General features: G+C 41.1%; 1 protein-coding gene across 2 annotated transcripts in view; it reads left to right on the top strand.

Moving 5' to 3' along the window:
- lgals8b (galectin 8b) overlaps positions 1 to 22,985 on the top strand; it is a 31,152-nt gene extending 8,167 nt beyond the window's left edge. The window contains exons 8-9 of one of the 2 annotated variants that reach the window (XM_079633454.1): positions 2,892 to 3,037; positions 22,597 to 22,985. In XM_079633454.1, coding sequence (XP_079489580.1) covers positions 2,892 to 3,037; position 22,597 — 147 coding nt within the window. In that variant the 3' untranslated portion in view covers positions 22,598 to 22,985. Of the gene's footprint in view, positions 1 to 2,891; positions 4,785 to 22,596 lie in introns of those variants that run through there. The other variant, XM_079633453.1, reaches the window with a different exon arrangement.
- The last annotated feature ends 350 nt before the right edge of the window (positions 22,986 to 23,335 follow it).

Here is a 23,335-nt window from a genome sequence, read left to right as displayed (position 1 = left end):
GCTTAGCAGCAATGCTTTTTCGCTATATCCTCACACACATTCACTGCTCTCTTCTGCCGATGCTGCTATTTATAATATTTAATAATTTGCTGCCCCTGTTAAAGGGTAAGTTCGGTATTTTACACTTAAAGCCCTGTTTACAGATCGTATCTGATGAAATAGAACGGTTAAGATTAAAATTTGGACACATGCTCCTGTCCCGAGAATTTTAGGTTTAGTTCGCTTCTCCCCCACACCCCCACAATGGTTGTCTATGTGCACTGGAAGATTCCTTCCTAAAACACATTAAACTTTCGTTTACAAAGACGTGAAACTCACCGAGTGGTCAGGGGTGTTCACTGGTATGTGCACTCAAAAATCGCTGAAAAAGATGCATTCCAACAGGTTTTATCGTAGTTTTTGTCCAACTCCATTAAGTTGTATGTGTAAGGTACGGTATTACTCCGCCGCGGGAAACGGAAATGGGGTTGTTTGTATGCTTTTTGTAGTCTTATGCAGTCGCGGACGCGGTATCGTAGGCTAAGCTATCTAGCCTACACATTTTTACAAGATCGAAGCTATCTGTGTCAACTTAGAAATGGATTCCGAGAAATTTATATGGGAGGATGACGGTTTTGAGATCGATTTTGATGGACAGGGTTATAGGTTTGAGCCTGAATATTCAGAGGAGGAATTTCTGCAAATAAAGGCAGAGTTTGAACGGCAGTTGACAACGGAGTCCAGTGTTACGCCTGTTGCCGAAGCTGCTGCTGTCTCAAGGCTTACAGGCACTTGGTGGTGTTCCTTTTGCCACGAATCTTCCCGCAATTCGGAACTGCACAAATTCGCCACATTATTAGCTGTCTGTTTGTAATGCTTTCAATGAAGACAGCGATCTTCTGCTTCTTCTGTGTATATGCCCGTGGTTTGCTTGCAATTGGCAAAGGTGCATTATCGCCACCAACTGGGCTGGGCTCTATTATTCAAGCTCTCAACGGAAGAATCACGGGTGTGACGCGTTTGGCAAAATAGGTCCACAAAAGCTAAATAAACCTAAAATTCTCAGGACAGCAGCATGTGTCCAAATTTTTATCTTAACCGTTCTATTTCATCAGATACGATCTGTAAACAGGGCTTTAAGTGTAAAATACCGAACTTGTCCTTTAATATTCTTTGTGAACATTATAATTAGAATTTACTATCCATGCTGCTGCTGTTAATAATATTATTCTAACTTTGCCATCTGAATTTGTTATGCATGCTCCTGCCATTAGTATTAATTGCTAAAATTTCAATCTGACTTATTATGCATACTGCTGCTAATGCTGCACTAAGTACTAAACCGAACCTTATTAACACCTCTCCCTCTGCTTTACAGCTGAAATTAATCTTGTTGCATCACTAATTCTTATTACCCCATTTACCTCCACAAAGCCACTCTGAAATTGTATTTCATTGTACAAAATACCATACAAACAAAGGCGATCTGACCAGAAAATGGCATAGCGTGGTTCTGGAATTACTAGCATGCATCTGAAATCAGCTTGCACGCACTAGACATAAAAATTAAACAAAGCCCTTAAGGGTCATGAAACCCCTCTCTTTCAGCTCAAGTCTACCTCCCAATCTTTTTGAAAAATGCAACTTAAATGGGTGTGGATGGCTGTGAGAATAAGGGAGGGGAGTGGGTGTGGTATGGCACAGCAGGAGAGAAGAGAGGGGAGGGGGGGATAACTGTCATCGGCCAGTGGCCCATGCATATCGACTGTCACTAAAACACATGGTGACTCCAACTAATAGAAAAAAAGATGTATGGCTTTACCAAAGCAGCACAGCCGTCGTCTCCTTTGCTTGGTGCTCTTCCAGTTTGAATAGCCGGAGAGAAATACATAAAAATAAAAATCAAGACTTTCATGTTCAAACACCTTAAAGGGGAATAAGCTGGACCCAGTATTGTAAATATGTCATTTTCAAATTGGGGAAAGAAATTAGACTTTTAAGATGGTTTCACTTACGATAAAGAATTTAATCAGAGAAAGTATACAGTATTTCAACAATGGCAGGAAAGGGAATAACAGTGTTGTATAGTATAGTATATTTTGGACAAATAAATCAAGAGCTGTATTTTTAGTTGAGGGATTACTACACCAAGAAAAATAAAACTTCAGAGAATCAGGAAGTAATAGTAATTGACATAAAAATGTACTTACTATATAATTAGGGTTAGGTAGGCTAGTGCACGACAAAAGGAGATAATAAACAAAAACAGAGATGATTTGACATTGATTCGACATTCGGCACAACACCAGACCCCAGCTTACTTTCAACCAGACCGTGAGACAAAATGGTTTAGGGTTAGCTGCATATACATAATTTGCTGTTATTACTATAGTAAGTACTTAACGGGTATGTAAGATATGTAACAGTACCTATCTTATAAATAAAGTGTTACCCCAGATTAATTTTAGAAACTTTGGTCTGAGAATAAGAATCGAAAGAATAATAATGAGCCTAAATAGTAGACCCAACATGTCCCTGCTGAAAAATCCAGCATTGGTGGTCACCAGCATAGGGAATGTTTTGCATGCTGGGACCAGTGAGGGATGTTGGTTGCTGGTCCCCAGCATGGGAAGCATGGGAATGTAAAACATCAGTTTTACATCAGTACTCAGTTTTGCTTGACCAGCTTCAGCACTTTAACAGCTCAAACCTGTCTGGACCAAGCTGGTTTACACTGGATTTTTCAGCAATGGTTTAGCACATTGCTAGCATGTTTCTAATGTAGCATTCCAATTCTAGCATGTTCTATTAGACATTTTATTTGTTACTTTATTTGTCTTCAGAAGCAAGAATTGTGTATTTGTGAAATGGGATAACAATAAACTTTTTTTTATTTTGCTTCATCTTGTCAGATGATCATCCTATGTCAGCTTCATCAGTTTAAGATAGCAGTTAACGGATCCCACCTGCTGGATTACAAGCACAGAGTGCAGGACTTGACCTCCATTGATCAGCTGGAGATTCTGGGTGACGTGGACCTGCAGAATGTTCAATTGTGGTGAGATGTAAACCAACAGAAGGATATTTAGATTATTCCTCACTTTTCTTTCCAGTGTTCCACAGCCAATACACGGTTTTAAACAGGGATGCACGATACCGGTATCAGTATCATTAAAATGCACAGTTTGTGACAAAGAAACACAGACAACAGAGAAAACAGAGAACAGAATGGATATATCAGAGAAGGATGTCTATGAAGTAAATGTTTAAAAACGTGTGTAAAAATATTTACGCCTATATAGCTGGTGTGCACAAACTCATAAGCGAAACGCAGAGTGGATTGAGTGCTTAGCGGCACAGACCCCGCAAGCTTATTGAGCGCTTCCCTTTTCCCAGACATTGCTGGAAAGTTTGTAGTTTGGTTGGATATGTCAATAGCAAATAAAGTAAAACAAAGCACATATTACTAACATTAACTGACGTTAAAGAGAGAGAAAGTGCACATTTGTTGCATGCTTTTGATTACTGATCACATTTACTCGGCACACATTTGGATTAAAACTAAATCGTATATGTAAATAAAAACTTGAACTGTTACATGATTTATGTTATTGTATTACTATTACAGGCAGGGCCGTACGCAGGATTTTATAAATCCCAAAATTAGTCCCAAAATTGATGTTGCTAGGGGGTTCGGTGGCTAAATTAATCAATGTTTTTGGACTAACCCTTACTGGCTTAATGATGCAAGTTGTGCAAACACAGACAAGCGGAGTGATACAAACGGTGAAAAGTCCCAGTGCTGATATTTTTTTCAGTTGAGACGCATCGTTGCTATGATACAGAATATCCGTTGGTCCGTGTGGTATTAGTCCCGCTCCTCCTCCACTGTGATTGGACGGTTGGCTAAAAAGTGACAGTGATGAGCACTGCGTTTTACCCAAAGTTGAACATTCTTCAACTCTCGGCGACCTGTAAAAAACGCTGAGCGTTCAGCGCTTGAACGTTAAATACTCGCTCAGTGCCTCGTTACGCTCCTGGAATTCTAAAAACACGGCGCTCCCATTGAAAACAATTGAAAAAACACGCCAGACGCGTGAAAAAATGCTTTGGTGGACACATGGCCTTATGGAAATATATTTAATAGGTGATTGTGCTGTTAAATTGAGCTTATAGTTTCCACTGTAATAAGCAAAGAACATATATCTGTGTTAAATAGGAATCATTGTAATAATGTAAATCTCATCCTGGGCACAGTATGCAATACCTGCTCTTCTTTTCATAAAGCACCTACTTTGGATTTGATTGGTCATCTCAAACATTTTGACATTGACGAGCAGTGTTGTTAGTCCACTGAAGCAGCTCAGATGAGGTTGTTTATCATGGGGATGTGCAGTATCATTGCAACACCAAAGTAAAGTTAATATTAGGCTATTATTTCACAACCTTCATTATATACAGTACACTTCGAAAAATTACACACTTCTGGGACCTCAATGGTGGGTACCGCCCTGATTACAGGACAAGAAGATTACTGTGTGCAAACATCCGAAGCTCGCGCCTAGTAAGCCGCATTTAGACAGTGCTTGAATTTAATTCATGAAGTTTTCTTGCACTTGAACTGAATTCACCCAAAATTATGTAAAAATGCCGTACTGGCGAGTATCCTAGTAAACATAGTTTGTAATATCCTAACTGAATGTAAACAGTTGAGAAATAAAACGCACGTGTAACAGTATATTTGAACCATGCATTCAGTCTTAAAGGGACAGCACAGCTTAATAAACCTGCTACTGATGTCAGTCAAACAAAGGACAAAAAATAAATCACTAATTGCTCTTGAATGAATTAATTTTGTAGCTTTAATAAAAAAGAATCTTTATTTAATTTATGCAGTGAAGACTATGTTATACTATAACAGTGTTATTTTACGTTTGATTATTTCAAATTCTGTACCTGAAAATGTCTCGGTTACGTATGGTAACCCTCGTTCCCTGAGGGAGGGAACGGAGACATCCGTCGTGACCGACTGATAAGAATCTCGCTAGCGAGGCAAATTTACTTCAAGTGAAACTTAAAACAAGCCAATACACATTGGCGTGCAATCATTTGCATCAGCTGCGCAGCCTCGCAGCGCGGGTATAAATGAGCTGCTGGTGTGACTGCACCTTAGTTTTTTGCTGAAGAGCCAAGCCTGAAAAAGCAGATGTGGCGACGGGACGGACGTCTCCGTTCCCTGCCTGCAGCAAAGTCTTTATGGAGAGAAGCTTTAAGTCTGCTGATTGCAACGGCTCAAAAGGAGCATCCTTGAGTGCTCGAAGCACCAGGGAAAGGTCCCAAGAGGGTATGGAGGATTTAATCGTCTCGCTCCCTAAAAAACCTGATGACCAGGTCGTGCTTTCCAACTGTTTTTCCATCGATGTGTTCATGATAAGCTAAAATAGCGGCAGCATGTACTTTGAGGGTGGAGGGTGACAGCCTTCGCTCCAACTCTTGCTGCAAGAAGGAAAGCACGGACCCTATTGAACATCTTCGGGCGTCTTCTCGGCGAGAAGAGCACCACTCGACGGACAAGTTCCACTTCAAGCCGTACACACGTCTCATGGACGGCGCCCTTGCAGATGTGATGGTGTTAAGTACCTCTGGGGGTAAGTCACCTAAAACCTCCGCGTCCCGTCCAGGGACCAGACATGGAGTTTCCAGAGGTCTGGACGCGGGTGCCATAGAGTGTCCCGTCTCTGAGTCAGAAGATCCTTCCTCAGAGGAATGGGCCAGGGAGGGACCGTCACGAGGAGCATGAGTTCTGAGAACCAAGTCCGGGTGGGCCAATAGGGAGCCACCAGAAGGACCTGCTCCTCGTCCTCCCTGACTTTGCACAGGGTATGTGCAAGTAGGGTCACTGGGGGAAACGCATATTTGCGGAGGCCCCGGGGCCAGCTGTGTGCCAGTGCATCCGTGCCGAGTGTTCCCTCGGTCAGGGAGTAAAACAGCTGGCAGTGGGAGGTCTCTGAGGAGGCATATAGGTCTACCTGAGCCTCCCCGAACTCTCTCCAAATCAGCTGAACTGCCTGGGGGTGGAGTCGCCATTCTCCCGGGAGCACAGCTCATGATAGCTCGTCGGCCATAAGGTTGAGCACGCCGGGGACATACATGGCTCGAAGCGACCTCAGATGCTTCTGACTCCAGAGGAGGAGATGGCGGGCGAGTTGCGACATGCGACGGGAGCGTAGACCACCTTGTGATGATGTACGCAATGGTCGCAGTGTTGTCCGTACGGACCAGAACGTCCCTGCCCTGTAGCAGCCTTTTCAAGAGGCTCAGAGCGAGATGTACTGCTAGCGACTCGAGGCAGTTGATGTGCCAATGCAGTTGGGGAGCCGTCCACACCCCTGACACTGCATGCCCGTTGTACGTGGCACCCCAGCCGGTGGCAGAGGCATCTGTGAATACCACAGCATGCCTGGACACCTGTTCCAAGGGCACTCCTGGCCGCAGGAACGAGGGATCTGACCACAGGCTGAAGGTCTGGCGGCACGCCGGTGTGATTGCCAAGCGGTGAGTGCAGTGATGCCCATCTCGGGACTCGACCGTGAAGCCAGTGCTGAAGCGGTCTCATATGGAGCAGTCCAAGCGGGGTTACCACTGTTGCTGCTGCCATATGCCCCAGGAACCTCTAAAAGAATTTCAGTGGGACCGTCATCCTGCCTTTGAACGTGTTCAAGCAGTTCAGCACCGACTGAGCGCCCTGCTCTGTGAGGCCTGTCTGTGCGATCAAATCCAACTCCATACCGAGAAAAGAGATCCTCTGCACCGAGTTTGCTCTTTTCCCAGTTGACCTGAAGTCCCAGCTGGCTGAGGTGCCTGAGCACAAAGTCCCTGTGTAGCTGATCTCGAGAGTGTGCTAGTATGAGCCAGTTGTCGAGATAGTTGAGGAGACGAACACCCTGTTCTCTCATGGGGGGGCCCCCTCTGTGACTTTTGTGAAGACACGGGGAGACAAGGACAGCCCGAAGGGCAGGACCTTGAACTGATATGCTCGACCCTTGAACGCAAAGCTCAGAAACGGCCTGTGTCGAGGAAGAATCGAGACATGAAAGTACGCGTCCTTAGGGTCGATCCCTGCAAACTAGAGGTCTTCACGGGTCCAAAAATTCGTACCCGAACCCGAAGGGACCCGTAATTTGCTACACCGAACCGACCCGGACCCGACTATTATTTCAAAAGCTGGACCCGGACCCGTGCAGACCCGATAAATGCCTAACCGGACCCGACCTGGACCCGTCGATTATTTTTGTAAGCTGGACCCGAAACTGCCGGGAAGACACAGACCCGACTGGACCCGATTGTCACATATTCCACCTTAAACTAGGGGTGTCACGATTCTCCAAATCCTCGATTCGATTACATTTTCGATTCTAAGGTCACAGTTCGATTAGATTCTCGGTTTTTATTCTTTTATTTTTTTTTTAAAGCACAGGTTGCAACGCCATTTTTAGACCAAACTTTTATGCATAATATCTGACCTTTGTTCGCAATGTACCACACTACATTGTCAAATTTAAAACATTTATTAAGAACATAATGTAACAATACTTCTTCAGTCAATTGGAAACTTAAGCAAAATAACCTGCGATCTAGTTTCTCTATTGTAACTGCAGTCTTCTTCACAGAAGATGACATTCAAGTTCACAACAAAACAAACAAACAGTTTAACAGATAAATCTATGCGTCGCGCAGAGCCACGTCTTTAAAATTCTAACACTTTATTCTCTGAGTGTACACACACATACACACACACACACACACACACATCGGCGGCGCCATTCGCCGTCTGTCCGCGGCGCCCAGCAACGGCTCCAGGACCTTGTTTAAAATGAATCCTGCCGCGCCAGAGAGCGCCATTCACATAGTTTTATATTACATTTATTATAAATGAATACATTTTATATACATTTATTTGTCTCAAATCGTCGTTATGACTTTGCTGCAATATAAATGTTTTACATTCATTTACAGAAATCAGCTGGTTGAATGAAAATTGCTGATGTTATCGGATTTTCAGGATACATTCAGTTAACGGACGCTCTCTGAGATAGAGATAAAGTGCAGACTAAGCAACGTTGTACAGTAGCCTCATAACATAAACATGAGTTCCATAATGTCCTTAAACACAATATTGCAGGCCACATGAAAGTGCGCGTCCGGTGTACGATGCCTCGAGTTGTCATAGACGCGCCGTGGCGCTTCTCGTCCGGTGGGTGCGATACCTCGAGTTGTCATAGACGCGGCGCTTATCGTCGGGTGTGCGGCCCCCAGAGGAGGTTGACTCGCAGCATTTCAACACGCGTTTTTTTTCTGCTTGACAAGCCGACCGAACGTGACATGGGGGCGTGGCAGCATCGACGATTCCATTTTTTAATTCGATGATCGAGATTGTGACTTAATTTCGATCGATTTCGATTTAAAATCGAAATCGTGACACCCTTACAAGTCAATAAACCTGTTGCGAAAAATTACAACTTTTTGTCTTACCTAATTTAAGGAGCCGTAGCAGCGTAGTAGTCTCTCCATCCTTTCCTTGTAACGTTACCTGACTGGCTGTGATGCATTAACGTTACAATCCTTCGGCTCCGACAAGAAAGTTATCCATGTTATTCCTCTCGTTAGTCCACCTAGTCCAAGCTTAATCCTTGTTATTTCAGCTTCAAAAGTCCACTTGATTTCACGGACTCACGGTGACGGATTAAACAAATTAAACGAGTTAACGTTAGCTGCTAACTCGCACAATAACTTTTGGCTGTTTGCCCTTTTGAACTATAATAACAATTGCTCGTTCAGTGCCATGGCCGCTGCGCTGACGTTATTTATTTGCTATCATCGCCGTGCTCTCTGCTCTGCATCATCGAGTCTGAATCTGACCACTAAAACTTTAAGATTAAACAAAACGGTTAATTTACATTGTAAAATCTAAAGCGCGGTTTGGCTGTCCCTCACTGAAGCTCTGCCTCTGGTAACTGGTTGCCATAGAAACATGACACGCGCTTGACTGCACATGCGCGCTAGCTGGATCAACCTAAAATATGCTTTTTAACGCAATTTATTTTGAGTGTCAAAGTAAACATTCATGTGACAGTTCACCTCAGATTATGTTACTGATTTAAAATATATTAAATATGAGTGTGACAAGACGCATTTTTGAGATTGATGACTCGGTCGGGTCCCGGGTCAACGGGTCTCGGGTTCACTGTGAAGACCTCTACTGCAAACCAATCTCGGGGACGGATGCATTCGAAAATGCGTCTCTGCGTGAGCATTTTGAACGGTAGCTTGCGGAGGCTCGGATTCAAAACTCGCAGATCCAAGAACGGTCGTAACCCACCACCTTTCTTGGGTACAATGAAGTAGGGCTGTAGTGCCCTGACCTCATATCGGCCGGAGGGACCGGCTCTATCACCTCTCTCGCCAGTAGGACTGCGATCTCCGCGGGCAAGACATGGGCATCGGCTGCTCTCACTGTAGTGGAGTGGATGGCCCGAAACTTGGGGGGACGCCGGGTGAACTGAATCGCATAGCGATTGAGCCAGCGAGACGGACTGGAGAGTGCTAACCAGGCTCGCAGAGACCGTACAAGCGGGACCAAAGGGACCGTAGGCGTACCCGGAGTGGGGCAGCGAGGTGGAACACAGGGACTCGGCTCGGGAGGCTTTCTCTGGGAGGTGGCCCGTAGCGGAGTCTGAGTGTGCTGTGCAACACTTACCTGGTTCCACGGGGTAGGAGGTGCAGGAGGTAGGAGGTGCTTGGTTGAGTTCTCAAACCGCACACAGCTGCCCGCTGGCGATAGAGGATGCAATGGTCGCAGTGTTGTCCGTACGGACCAGAACGTCCCTGCCCTGTAGCAGCCTTTTCAAGAGGCTCAGAGCGAGATGTACTGCTAGCGACTAGCTAGCGGGGTGCAGGATGTGTTTGATGGCCTCCATCTGCTTTTGTACAGCCGAGAACTGCTGGGCGAAGTTCTCGACCGTGTCGCTGAAGAGGCCGGTTGGGGGTTGGTTCCCTGAAGGAAGCACGCTCACTGTGATTCTCAGGTCACCCGCATCACTGCCTGAAGTAACCCTCTGAGGAGGGTTAGATTTTGCGGCAGAGGCGCGGGGACTCCGCCCCTTTGCAGGAATGAGAGTCTCGACCGCAAGCATCGAAGTGCTTGGCTCCGAAGCAAAAAGCTAAGGTGCAATCACACCAGCTGCCTATTTATACCTGCGCTGCGAGGCTGCACAGTTGATGCAAATGATTGCAAGCCAATGTGTATTGGCTTGTTTTAAGTTCCACTCGAAGTAAATTGGCCTCTCTAGCGAGATTCCTATCAGTCGGTCACGACGGACATTGAGAGTGACCGACCAATAAGGGAACTACTGGTCTTGGTATCGGCGAGTACCAAAAATTTAAGTATTGGTATCGGCTTAGTTCTGGAAAAAGCAAGTCTAAAACCAATGTACATTAAATGTACTATGTATGTAAAAGAGGTTAACTATATTTTTACAATCAGCCATCACTTGACATGAAGGGCTTTTTTCAATCACAACCCACTTTTTTTCTAATCCAAGTTTGGCCTGTTCACGCAATGAAAACAAGAAGGACTCAAAGACCAAAAAAACATTTATCTACATTATTTGCTTGATTGCTCTAGCAGGACTGTGAGATGCATTCTAGGTTTACATAACTGAATTTTACTTGATTTTTCTTAGATTAGTTAATCATATTTCCCTAGATATCTGTGACAAGAACATGTTGGTTAAATGTTTAGAATAATTGATGAGATAATTTTCTCAGAACTAACTTTACATTTTTTCTTAGCCTTTTTTTTTTTTTAATTGCTTACCCAGCTGGTTCCAAAGTGATTTTATAAGGGATATTCTAAATGAAGTCACATTCATACAGGTGTAGTTCATGGCTGCGTTTCCCGATAACGTTGTCTCTTTGGAAGACTCTAAAGGTATAATTTAATTGAAGGTATACCATTTCTAGGCGTGTTCCCCGAACCATACCTTAGGAAGTTGCTTAAGTCCCTATACCTTCTTACCTTCGACGTTACCAGGTGTTGTCCGTGGCGAAGGTGCTGAATTTGTTGATATCGATGGCTCAAGAAAGAATCAATTATTCACTCATGCAGGGGCTTCTTCTCTGCGTTATGTGAGAAATATAAAATAATTCTGCGTTCTTTAAATAATCACACACCACAAATAGTGGAAATTGCATTTATTAGGATTAATGGGATTTTATAAAAAATAATCCAAACTATAGCCTAGCCGACATATTTTAAAATTTGATATTGCTGCCACAATAACGGCCCATTACAAATGTTTACGTGCTTTCTTCTTTCTCCTTTTTGTTCACTGAGGTGTAGCTGTGATGGAATATTGTTCTTGTAAAATACTTTCCAGCACTTCAGTAGCCTAATAAAAGTGTACAATGTACGGTGCTCGACAGTGATCAAAAAGGATTTAAACAGTGAAGTTTGAAGTGATCTCTTCTTGTAAACTTAGAGATGTGGATTCGGACGGCAGTTAAATCCCCTCACGACCTTGGTGTTTGTCAAAACAGTAGTTTAGGTAATTTGGCCGGAGGTTTTTACGCCGGTGGTGGGAGAAAAACACTGACATTCTAGATTCGGATGGCAATAAAATCACAGACTAACCCCTGTAAATGTTTAAAATACCGTACGACCCCATGAGAAACAATTAGCGTCTGAATAGGGCTAAACTGACAGTATGCTTTCACTGGTCTTTGAAAGGGCTCCGTGGACAGCGCTGTCTTTCATTTAGCACAACTATTCGCTGTATCGATGCCATAGTTTGAGCAATCATTCACAATCATTCCCTTTAAATAGACTCCTAAGCCTAATGGTTTGCCAGCTTTGGCAAACAAATTACCTTTGGTTAATATATATTTGGTTAATATAATTAAAAAGCTAACAACAATCAGTGTAATTACAATTTTATTCTGTGCATGAAAACACTTGAATTAGCCTAATTGAACTGTGTGTATTAACTTCAGAATTATATTCGTAACCTCAGTATTGAGGTTTAAATAAATAAAAAAAATTGCAGTGGTGGCCACCTGTTAACAGTGATAAGGCAAAGCTAAGAGTGGTCCAGACCAACCTTCCGAACGTATGACTTACAGAAGGTATACTTAACTAAGAACGTTTCGGGAAACACATATTAACGATAAGGTATACTTAAGGTATACCTTAAGAACGACGTAGTGTTAAGAATATTTTGGGAAACGCAGCCCATATCATTAGTGAAATACCTTTAGTAAATGTATGACAACTAAAGTATCCAAATACTTCCTAAATTTTGTTTAGTTTATCTATTGTTTTATAATTTATAACCTAACAAACGTCTTTTGTGAAATGTGTGTTTTGAAAAGTGTAATGAAATGACATTCATGCATTAAATGTGGCTCAAATGTCACAAAATATTTATTGTTTGATTATGACCAAATTTTTTGGGAAAGACTGTTATTGCTTTATAGAGTAACAAAGTTGTTATATTATATACAGTGGAAAAAAATAATTATTTGATCCCCTGATGATTTTGTAAGTTTCCTCACTTACAAAGAAATGAAGGGTCTATAATATTTATTATAGGTTTATTTTAACGGATAGAGACTAACCAAATATCAACCAAACAATCTAGAAAAAACACATTATAAATTGATTAGCATTTATCGAGTGAAATAAGTATTTGATCCCCTACCAACCAGCAAGAATTCTGCCTCCCACAGATTGGTTATGTGCCCATGTGGAACACAGATTTAGTCCTGTCACTTTAAGAAAATACACAGCTTGTTATGTGTATAAAAGAGTCCACAAGAATCTGTATCTTCCATTCCAACCTCTCCACTACCATGGGCAAGACCAAAGAGCTGTCAAAGGACATCAGGGACAAGATTGTAGACCTGCACAAGGCTGGAATGGGCTACAAGACCATCAGCAAGAAGCTTAACAAGAGAAGAAGACAACTCTTGGTGCCATTATTCGAAAATGGAAGAAATACAAAATAACCATCAATTGCCCTCGGTCTGGAGCTCCATGCAATATCTCGCCTCATGGGGTTAAGGATGATCATGAGAAAGGTGAGGGATCAGCCCAGAAATATATAGGAGGAGCTGTTAATGATCTCAAGGCAGTTGGGACCACAGTCACCAAGCAAACCATTTGTAACACACTATGGATTGAAATCTTGCAATTCACTCGAGGCCCACACTGAACACTCTTACGGTTTGCGGTCATTTCTGACTGAAATATTTTCTGTTTTGAATTTCTAAATGTGTATCGATAAGGCAAAGCACTGCAACTCACTCACATGATAGGGCTAATCAGAGGCCTCAATCCATTCGTTACACTCCCGTGGGTATATGTAATCCTCAGTTCCTCTTCAGCACACTCTGAAACGCATAGCTTCCCCAATAGTCAGATTTACATCCACTGCGTCCTCTTCAAGCTTTTCGAATATTTGTAAGATGAAATCAATTCACTTATCTTTCTCTCTCCCTTCACAGCAATAACCCCCCTTAGGGTAAACAGAACAGAACCAACATGAATGTATGCAAATATATTTAATTCAAGATTTTAAAGTACAACAATTTTAAAATTTATTCTGATTAAAGGGGAATCAGAATGCCAAATCGCTCCTGAGAAAATAGCTGCTGATAATACAGAAGGAGCTTATATTGTATATGTATACGGTAGGCGTCAAATTCCTATAGGTAGATGTGGATCAGCTGATGCGAGCTTGACTAATGTGACCTGCCCGAACTGACCATGCTTGATTATTGTTTGATTTACATAATTTATTATTTATTAATTTACATAATTTATGATGTTATCATTTTATTATTATTTTTTTATTATTCAATTATGGCATTTATGTTTTTCTGTTTTATATTACTTATTATTTATTTTCTATTGTTGTTTAAATCTTTCGATTGTGTGGTTTAAAAGGATGTTTGTCTTCGTTGTAAGAATGTTGACTGATATCAACAGCACTAATGAACAGCTAAATGCACCACTGACGCACACTAAAGGAGCCTAGAGCTAGACTGCACACTAAAGGAGCCTAGAGCTAGACTGCACACTAAAGGAGCCTAGAGCTAGACTGCACACTAAAGGAGCCTAGAGCTAGACTGCACACTAAAGGAGCCTAGAGCTAGACTGCACACTAAAGGAGCCTAGAGCTAGACTGCACACTAAAGGAGCCTATAGAGACTGCACACTAAAGGAGCCTAGAGCTAGACTGCACACTAAAGGAGCCTAGAGCTAGACTGCACACTAAAGGAGCCTAGAGCTAGACTGCACACTAAAGGAGCCTATAGAGACTGCACACTAAAGGAGCCTAGAGCTAGACTGCACACTAAAGGAGCCTGACTGTGAGCTGAGGAGGCTCCACATAAAAAGTAAAAAATTGGAGATCAAACAGCTGGATAAAACTGATCTCAGTATGTGAACTTATTTAACCAACTTTAGCATTAATATTTATTAATGCAACTTCCTCTTGCTCCCCCCCTACATCTGCACCAGTTGGGTGGTCAAGTGTGATCGGGTCAGTTTCTTCGGGGAGAAGCTGGTTTTGTGGTGGTTCTCACTCCTTTCTAATGGTGGCTATATTGTGCAGAATGGCACATGCAGACACTATCTGTGATGCCCGCTCCGGTAACTCTTAAAGGAGAACTCCGCGCAATTTTTAAGTTAATCTTGATCGTTATACCTTTGTGAGTACTGTCTATAGAAAAAAAACTAACTCACGTTGTAGCCGGAAAAAGGTAAATAGAAGTGTGCAGGTGGGAGGAGCGTTGTGTGTGTGAAGACTGTGAGGTTAGTTCTTCGTAAATAAGGATGATCGAACTCAAAAGCCTCTTCCATGTGTTCAAAATCTTCTATATTCCCCATAGTTACGTTACGAACCATTCCGGCAAGCACCAATCCGATTCGTTTTTTTTCTATAGCCAGTACTCACAAAGGTATAACGATCAAGATTAACTTAAAAATTGCCCGGAGTTCTCCTTTAAGCGCCGAAGACAGTTGAAACGTGCCTTTAGGATGCCAAAGGTCATCTCTAACTTCACTCTGGTTTTACTGAGGGCCACATTGAAGCGGTTCTGTGGCCCTGTCTCAGGGTCATGATAGGGCGTTATTGTGTAGGTTGCAAATTATCTGTGTTTTGTACTGTACCAAATTTAACTTGCTTTCCTCAAAGTGCTGACAACACAGACTCACAGAAAGTAGATTATTGTTATATATGGTAATGTTACTATTAATTAAAAAATTAATCTCACAGAAAATAATAATTTCACATGTTCACATCATCTCTACCTGAACATTAAAGGTGTGAAAGGACTTTCTATTAACATAATCTGCCTCATGTAATTGCACTAGAGCAGTGGAGATTGCAACATGTGTGCAGTCTATTTCTCCAATGACTCTATAGGGAATCCTATCATATGATTAACCGAATAATACTAAAAAAGATTTTAAATAATTCTTTAAAAAAAAATGTGTTCATGTGATGTCACCCTATCAATATATCTTACCGGCAATTTTATAAAAGCCCTCTTTTATGGACATGGTCGATATGTCCGGGGAACATTATTAATGAAACTATTTATGTAGCCTACTCCTGCAGAGCAGGGGCGGACTGGCCATCTGTGTGATCTGGAGAATCACAGAACGGCCGGTACTCCAGGACGGCCGGCGGGCCGGCCCACCACCCGCCACGCACGCAGTCATCACCTGTTTTTTTCCCTGTTAACGCGGCCGCGGGTAAAAAAACAGAAAAAAAGGGTGGAAAAGGCGAGATAAAAAAATTTGCGGAATTTAGAGACTGAAGCCGCTAAATGTCGCAAACTAACTGTACGTTCACACCGCCGCCGACTTGAGCTGCAGAAAAGCTCCGGCCGCCCTGTCAAGGACGCTTGTCAAAGAGTACGGGGAAGCTTGTTGACGCTTTGGCCGCTCTGACGTAGCAGCATTCATGAGAAGAGAAGTGTCACACCATGAAATTTAAACAGAAAAAACAAGCAATGCATTCGGCAGTTTAGGATATCGCACAAGATTTGTCAACACAGAAGACATTTAATCACGGGAGAGTTTTTTTTCCCTGACACCATCATCAATTGATTTTGATTAATATGCGCGAGAGAGAGAGAGAGAGAGAGAGAGAGAGAGAGAGAGAGAGAGAGAGAGAGAGAGAGAGAGAGAGAGAGAGAGAGAGAGCAGACAGCGCTCGGGTGAGTGCGCGCGCGCGGCCGGGTCTCTCTCTGTCAAGCGCTTAAATGCCACATGCAGTAGCTCAGAAATATGTTGTTAAGCATTAACATTACAGTTAATGCTTAAAAACTTTGAATATTTTGAATACAGAAGTTACATTTGTAATGGTGTATTTTCATTTAGATGTGGTATTATTTGTGCAGTAAGATTTACTGCATAAATTAATTAAGATTATTAAGTAATAAATTCATTTTAAGACAGCATGGAATAGATGCATATTATACAATCTATTCCATGCTATCTTGGAATAAAACCTGTTTAAAAAAAAAAAATCCATTCCATCATTTGTTTATTCAGGTAAAGACACCCACTCCAGCTCAACATTAAATTACTTTAAGCACCCCAAGTCAGACAGTCACCGCCTAGAGGTTTTTTACACAGGACTGCAGTGTGTTGAGACCTCCATTTATATATTCAGAGTATTCAAGTTAATCTAGAATAATATGCTTTTAACACATCTAGTCAACATCAGTGCTATTGATAATAATTTGGATGGTATAGTATCATGAGACACAATTAAAGTCTTGTGACACTCATGCAGGCGTTATTGTTGTTGTTGTCGAGTTTCCGCGCGCCGATTGCTTTGGGCCGGGCCTAGTCAAAGTCCAGGGCCGTTTTTTAGTCCCAGTCCGTCCCTGCTGCAGAGCGAGGACCACCTTGCGAATAGTTCGACAAACCCCTAGGTTCCGTGCATCACCGATCGTGCAAATACCACTTGCAAAAAAACGTAACACAATACCATTTGTGGTACAGTAAGTGCATGAATTCGACGTGTTAAATTCTTTATGTGCGGCTCAAGAAGTTCGCAAAGATAAGATATTCCTTCCGCAGAAAATCTGTATCTTTCATACAAGTAACTATCAGGAAAGGCAAGGGAATTTTGTCTGGCTAAGAACTCTTTCTCTACGATGTGCTCGTCTAATAATTTGCGCTGAGATGTCCACAGGATTTGGAAGAAAATGTAAAGCCATTGCAACAGACACTGGGAATTAGTTGCGTCACCTATATGTTTCTTTGCTCACAGCTGATTGGTCAAACTTCAGTCTGAGATCTCGAATCTAGAACATAACCTGCCCCGGAGCAGGTTAGCCGTGCAGCGTAAGATACCATGGTGACGAACACCGATTAAAGATATTTTTTCTTTTTAATTTTGTATTTTGAGAGAATTTGATGTTAGCCTACTTATTAATATGTATGCAATATTTAAGGTTATTTTTTGCCATTGAAAATAATACACACATATTTCATATTTGCAGTATTTCAGATAATATAGAGACTAGGCATTTTAAATCACATTTTTTGAAGTTATATTAGCGCCATCTGTTGATAGAATATTAAATAAAACATGTTATTGCATGGGTTTACCACTAGATGCCTGTATAGTTCTCTATGCAGAGGCCTGTGAATTCTCTAGTTGTTTTTGGACGAAATTACTTTTAAATTTTTTTACAATCACTTTGTTACTATTTTCAGAACCTTGATGTAATTTTTCACATCTCTAGACACAAAACTCACAACCAATGATCAAAATGCACATTTTTCAAAACTCTAACCCTTTTCTCAATTGCTTGGATACAATACACATAAAACTTAGATCATTTGTTCATTCAACAAATATCACCTGTTCAATATGACACAACTTAACTTCAAAGTACTACTATTTCAAAAGGCAATTCACACATTACATTTCAAATGAGTGTCTAATCATTTCCTTACAATGATCTAACTATCAAATGATACAACTGCTCAAAATGATAAGTAACTGTTGCATTACTCTTAATGCATAGTTGTATGGAAACAGACAAACAATCTTCCATGTTTACAGTAAATCATGAAAGTTTCAAGATAACGAGATTCATTGTCACCAATTAGCGTGGAGCATGAACCAATTAGACTACAATATCCATGGATGTAGCCTAATATTTTATCATAATGCTTCATCAGACACTGTGTCTATGGTCCCAAATACTGTACCACCTTTTCAGACTATTTACAGTATTGACAGTACTGCACTGTATAGATGCCCTTGTAATTGCTTGTCCAATTCTGCCAACTCGTTACTGATGATTGAGTGCACATTGTGGAATGAGTATACACTGTAAAGAGTTGATTGGGATCCAATTGCAAGAAAGAGTATAGTGATACGTAACATGGAGCCAGCAGGTGATCCAAGTCACATTGGAGGTCAAGCAGTGGTGGGAGGAAGACGCGTTGGTCAAAGGAATGGCAGGGGACAGGCACTCCTTCTGAGAGGTGGTCGTCGGCCTCGTTTGAGCGGTGTGGTTTGGACAATGAAGACATGTTCAACAATGTGGGATCCATAAGTTCTATTGCACTGAAAAGGCACCAGGTATCTATAAAACAACCATACCATGTGCCTTTTGAAAGAAATGCAGACAGAGTGAAGCAAATGAGGACTGAGTATGTTCAGGTAAGTTCAGTTTCAAGATGGCTGTTGTAAAAATATTCCCAAAAATTCTACATTGTACAATAATCTCTAAATCTCTTTCCAAAATGTATTTTTAGAGGGTGATGGAGCTGGATGCTGATGACGACCATCACAAATTCATATATTTGGATGAGGCAGGTTTTAATCTGGCCAAGACAAGGAGGAGAGGTCGGAATTTCATTGGCCAGCGGGCAACCATCTAAGTACCTGGACAACGTGGGGCCAACATTACCATGTGCGCGGCTATATCAGAAGATGGTGTGGTGGGACGCAGACCTCATATTGGACCATATAATGCATCTCTCCTGGTCCCCTTTCTTGATGAGCTTGATCAGGTTTGTAGAGCTGAAGGTGTGACCAATGTCATCGTGTGGGACAATGTCAGGTTCCATCATGCTCATGTGGTGCAAGCATGGTTTCAGGCCCATGCATAATTTACCACCCTGTATTTAGCCCCATACTCTCCCTTCCTTAACCCAATTGAGGATTTTTTCTCCGCATGGAGATGGAAGGTTCATGATAGGCACCCTCATGAACAAGTCACTCTTCTCCAGGCCATGGATGACAATGACATCACAGCAGACCAGTGTCAGGCCTGGATTCGCCATGCCCGAAGGTTTTTTCCAAGATGTTTGGCTAATGAAAACATCCATTGTGATGTAGATGAGAACCTGTGGCCAAATCCACAACACAGAGTTGATGACAATGTAGAAGTACAGTAATCACTCCTGTTTTGTTTCTTACAGTGCAAGCAAGTTGAGGAACACTGCATTTGATGTTTTACAGTACTGTTTTTTCTTTTCTATTTCATAGCTAACTTTTTTTTTTTTTTTGCTTTAATTCAAATAAACCTATGTTGTGATTGTACTAGTGTTTTGCATCAATATATTACAAAGTTTGTTCAATGATTCCACTGTCTGTAGTATTCTCTACTACTGCAGTACTTTTACAGAGATGTATTTACTGTACATGTAGTACCATAATGAAACCTGTATCACCTATTTTGTTCTACAATATTTAATGATTGTTCTAACAATGACACAGTGAAACTATCGGTTGCTTGTGTGTGGGTGATCTATAGTTATGTTTTTAATGGTTTTTCACAGTAAATTTGTTTTTTGAACCAATGGTTGTGCAAGTGCAAGATTTCTTTAAAGATGTGAATGCACAATGCAATGTTTTGAACATTAGACAGCCTGTGTTAGAAGTGATAACCGTTTTGAGTGATCATACACTCATTCATATTTGTGTCTAGAGTTGTGAAAAATGACATCAAGGTTCTGAAAATAGTAACAAAGTGATTGTAAAAAAACTGTAAGATGTGGATTTGAATGTATTTTTTAGAAATTCTCAAATAATACTTTTTGGCTTTTTGGTTTATAAAAAAAATCAATAAATTTGATGTGAAGTGTACACGTTTTTGCATTATTACTATAGTCAAACCTGAATACAGAGAAAGCATTTTGTTACAGGTAACATTACAATTCAATAAAAAAAATAAACAGTAGGCCTAATCCTTTATCACGCTTATTATTTATATTATTATTATTTGTTTTTTTAAACATTATATTCATTATTATTTTAATTATGTTATGTTTTTCACTATTGATGTTTTAGAGTGTCACCCCTTCATTGCTGAGCACTTCTTTTTTTCTGCATCGTAGCTGATTTGTAGAGAATTTTTGTGTTTTTGCCAATTTCCCATTAATTTCCTATGGGGAAATTACATTTTAGTACAACCACTTAGCTTGCTTGAATCATAACTTACATTTTTTTGTGTGTTCACATACCTAATGCTATAAAAGTCACCAAGTTTGTAACATTCAGATGAAGCTGTGATTTTAAAAATTCAAAACAGATATTTTTTTAATCACAATTCGTGTGTGTGTGTGTGTGTGTGTGTGTGTGTGTGTGTGTGTGTGTGTGTGTGTGTGTGTGTGTGTGTGTGTGTGTGTGTGTGTGTGTGTGTGTGTGTGTGTGTTTTGCACTCTTGATGTTTTTATCTTTTCTGCATCGTGGCGATTTGTAGATTGTACACTTTTTGTGGTCGAAAAAGTGGTCGAAGAAAAAAAAATAGTCACACTTGTGCACTTCGGTCAAAAATGACCGACCATATAGGTATCAAACTGGTTGCCCTAAAATAGTTAAGTAATTGTCAAATGTGGAACATCTGTCTGTAGTATTGAACCCCTTGTGTGTCATTTATATTCACTCACGTAATTTATTATTTGGTTTGTGTGTTGTGTATTTTGATTTCGTATTGCTGTGTCACTAGTTGCTTATTTGTGGGTCTAAATACTCCCGAACAGTTATGATTGAGAGACCCAACCCTCTCGCTCTGACATTGGCATCGCTGCTCGGACTAATGGGTTAATTATAGGACAGGTGCGGAGTTTGCATAAGAGACAAGCGAGAAACGGGGGAGAGGGTGAAGGTGTGCAGAGGAACGCACGCGCACCGCGAGCCGAACATACGGGCAGGAACACCGATCGCTGCGATTGATTCCAGAAAGTCACAGCCAGACGAGCAGTGAGCACCGATATGATTACGACGCATTAATGGTAGTGATGGGCAGATCGAGGCTTCGTGAAGCAATGAAACAGTTGAACCAAATGGTCCATATTGTTTCGAGGCTTCGAATCAATCCGACACCCGTCTCCACTGTGACACCTAGTGGTCACTTGCAGGTGTTGATCTGAAACAACCTTGACGAGCCATTCAAATTGTTGTTGTTTTTTTTATTATTGTACTTTTCTAATATGTGAATCTTGTAACATAGGCTCATCACTGTGCATAATGTTATTTTGGTCCTGCAAAATGAATATTAATAAAATAAATCAAGCCACAATGTCTCACTTTTTTAGATATTTTTATTCAAAAATATTAGTTTCTCTGCTGTGGAAGGACTAGCCTACTTCTTTTTTTTACAGATAATTTCTCCAGCCTTTGAAAAAATCCTCTCACAAGGGACACTTGTTGCTGGAATGCAAAGATATTTTTTAGCCATGACATAGGCTACAAATGAGGAAAGATTACTGCTCTCTCTTTCCAGTAAGTTAGTGGATCATGAGTTCTGGGCAAATACGCATCGTTGATGTATTTTTTCACTTCCGCTGTGGCATTGTGTATCATCTGGGTTTGATGGATACGAGTATCAAAAAGTTTCCATAAACTGTCCTGTGTTTCTACTGGTGTTGATGTTGATGATGTTGATGGGTCTGATGTTGACATTTCTATCCCTATCTTTAATCTATCTATGTATCTATCTATCTATTAATCTAGCTGTCTATATATAGGTCATTTATATCTATGTATCTATTAATGTGTCACTATATGTATAGGCTACTCTGTGTCTCTAGCCTATCAGTCAATGTGTTGTGTAAATTTAAATGTAAGCCTAAATATAACTAAACAAATCGCACTATAAATGTCGCTATATCACAAAAAATCTCAATATCAAACTCCTCTCACAAAAACCCACGAGGTCAATATGCGTTGATTTCACTTTTATACAGATGTGCGATCGTGTGGTCTGTTTCCGACCGTGTCAATCAAACGCTGATTCGGCGGATCACACCTGATGAAACACTTAGTGAAACACTTCGAGGCTTCGTTTGGCCATAGTCACGTGACATGGGTGTTTTAAATCACGCTTCGTATCAGTGTTTCGAAACATCTGCGCTTCGGGATCTCGCAAAGCTTCGGAACGAGTGTTTCGCGTCAGCCATCCCTAATTAATGGAGATAAGTGAAGGAAAGTGCTCAGCTTACGTGTGTTTTGGGTGCGTGTGATCCATGTCTGTGTGTGTTGCGATCTGAGGGTGTGGTGTATTCCTCTACAGAGGATCAGAAGTGGGACGCAGTCACACAGCGGTTCATGCGGTGGATTCAACGCCTGATTTGAGCTAAGTAAAGGGAAGTTGTCCTGCCTATCAACTTATGTGTGTGTGAGAGAGCTGGGGCAGTATTTTGCGTGAGACTAAGCGCTATTTTCACTCCTCCTCAGTGCTGTCGCTGATTATTGGACCACGGAACTGCGTGAAGGGACGAACTACCGCCTCATCAACACTCCCTTCCACGGTCCGCTCGGCTGTCGGACGTCCATATAAGGTCAAGGGATCTCGAATGTGGTTTGGGATTTGACTGAAGACTGTCGAACTTTTCTTTCAATACATCTGTTGCCTATTTTATCATTGTGAGTAAATTGTTATTAAATAAATTATATAAATTCAAGAAGTGGTTGTTGTCCTTTTCCTGTCAGTGGAGAAAACTAAATGCTGGTATAAATTAAGAACTTCACATTCCGGTGTGACATAATCTTAATTTAATAATTTCAATTTAATTTAACTTAAAATGTATTGTAATATCAATTACTTTGCAGTTATTACACATAGTAGCCTATATTTAAGTTCAATGTACTAAGTTACATTTTTGTCAATTGATTTATTTTTAACTTGTTAAACTAGAAAATTAAGAAAAAAAGCAAATAACCGTACACTGTAAAAATTAATACGCTATATCTAATCAACAGGCAACAGATTACAAGCAATATTATTAATTAAATTTAACAAATTAGAATTG

This window comes from Phoxinus phoxinus (assembly GCF_949152265.1).
Source record: "Phoxinus phoxinus genome assembly, chromosome: 13".
NCBI classification, from domain to species: Eukaryota; Metazoa; Chordata; class Actinopteri; order Cypriniformes; family Leuciscidae; genus Phoxinus; species Phoxinus phoxinus.
The sequence above is the reverse complement of the archived record's forward strand: the minus strand, read 5'-3'. Positions and strand labels throughout refer to the sequence as shown.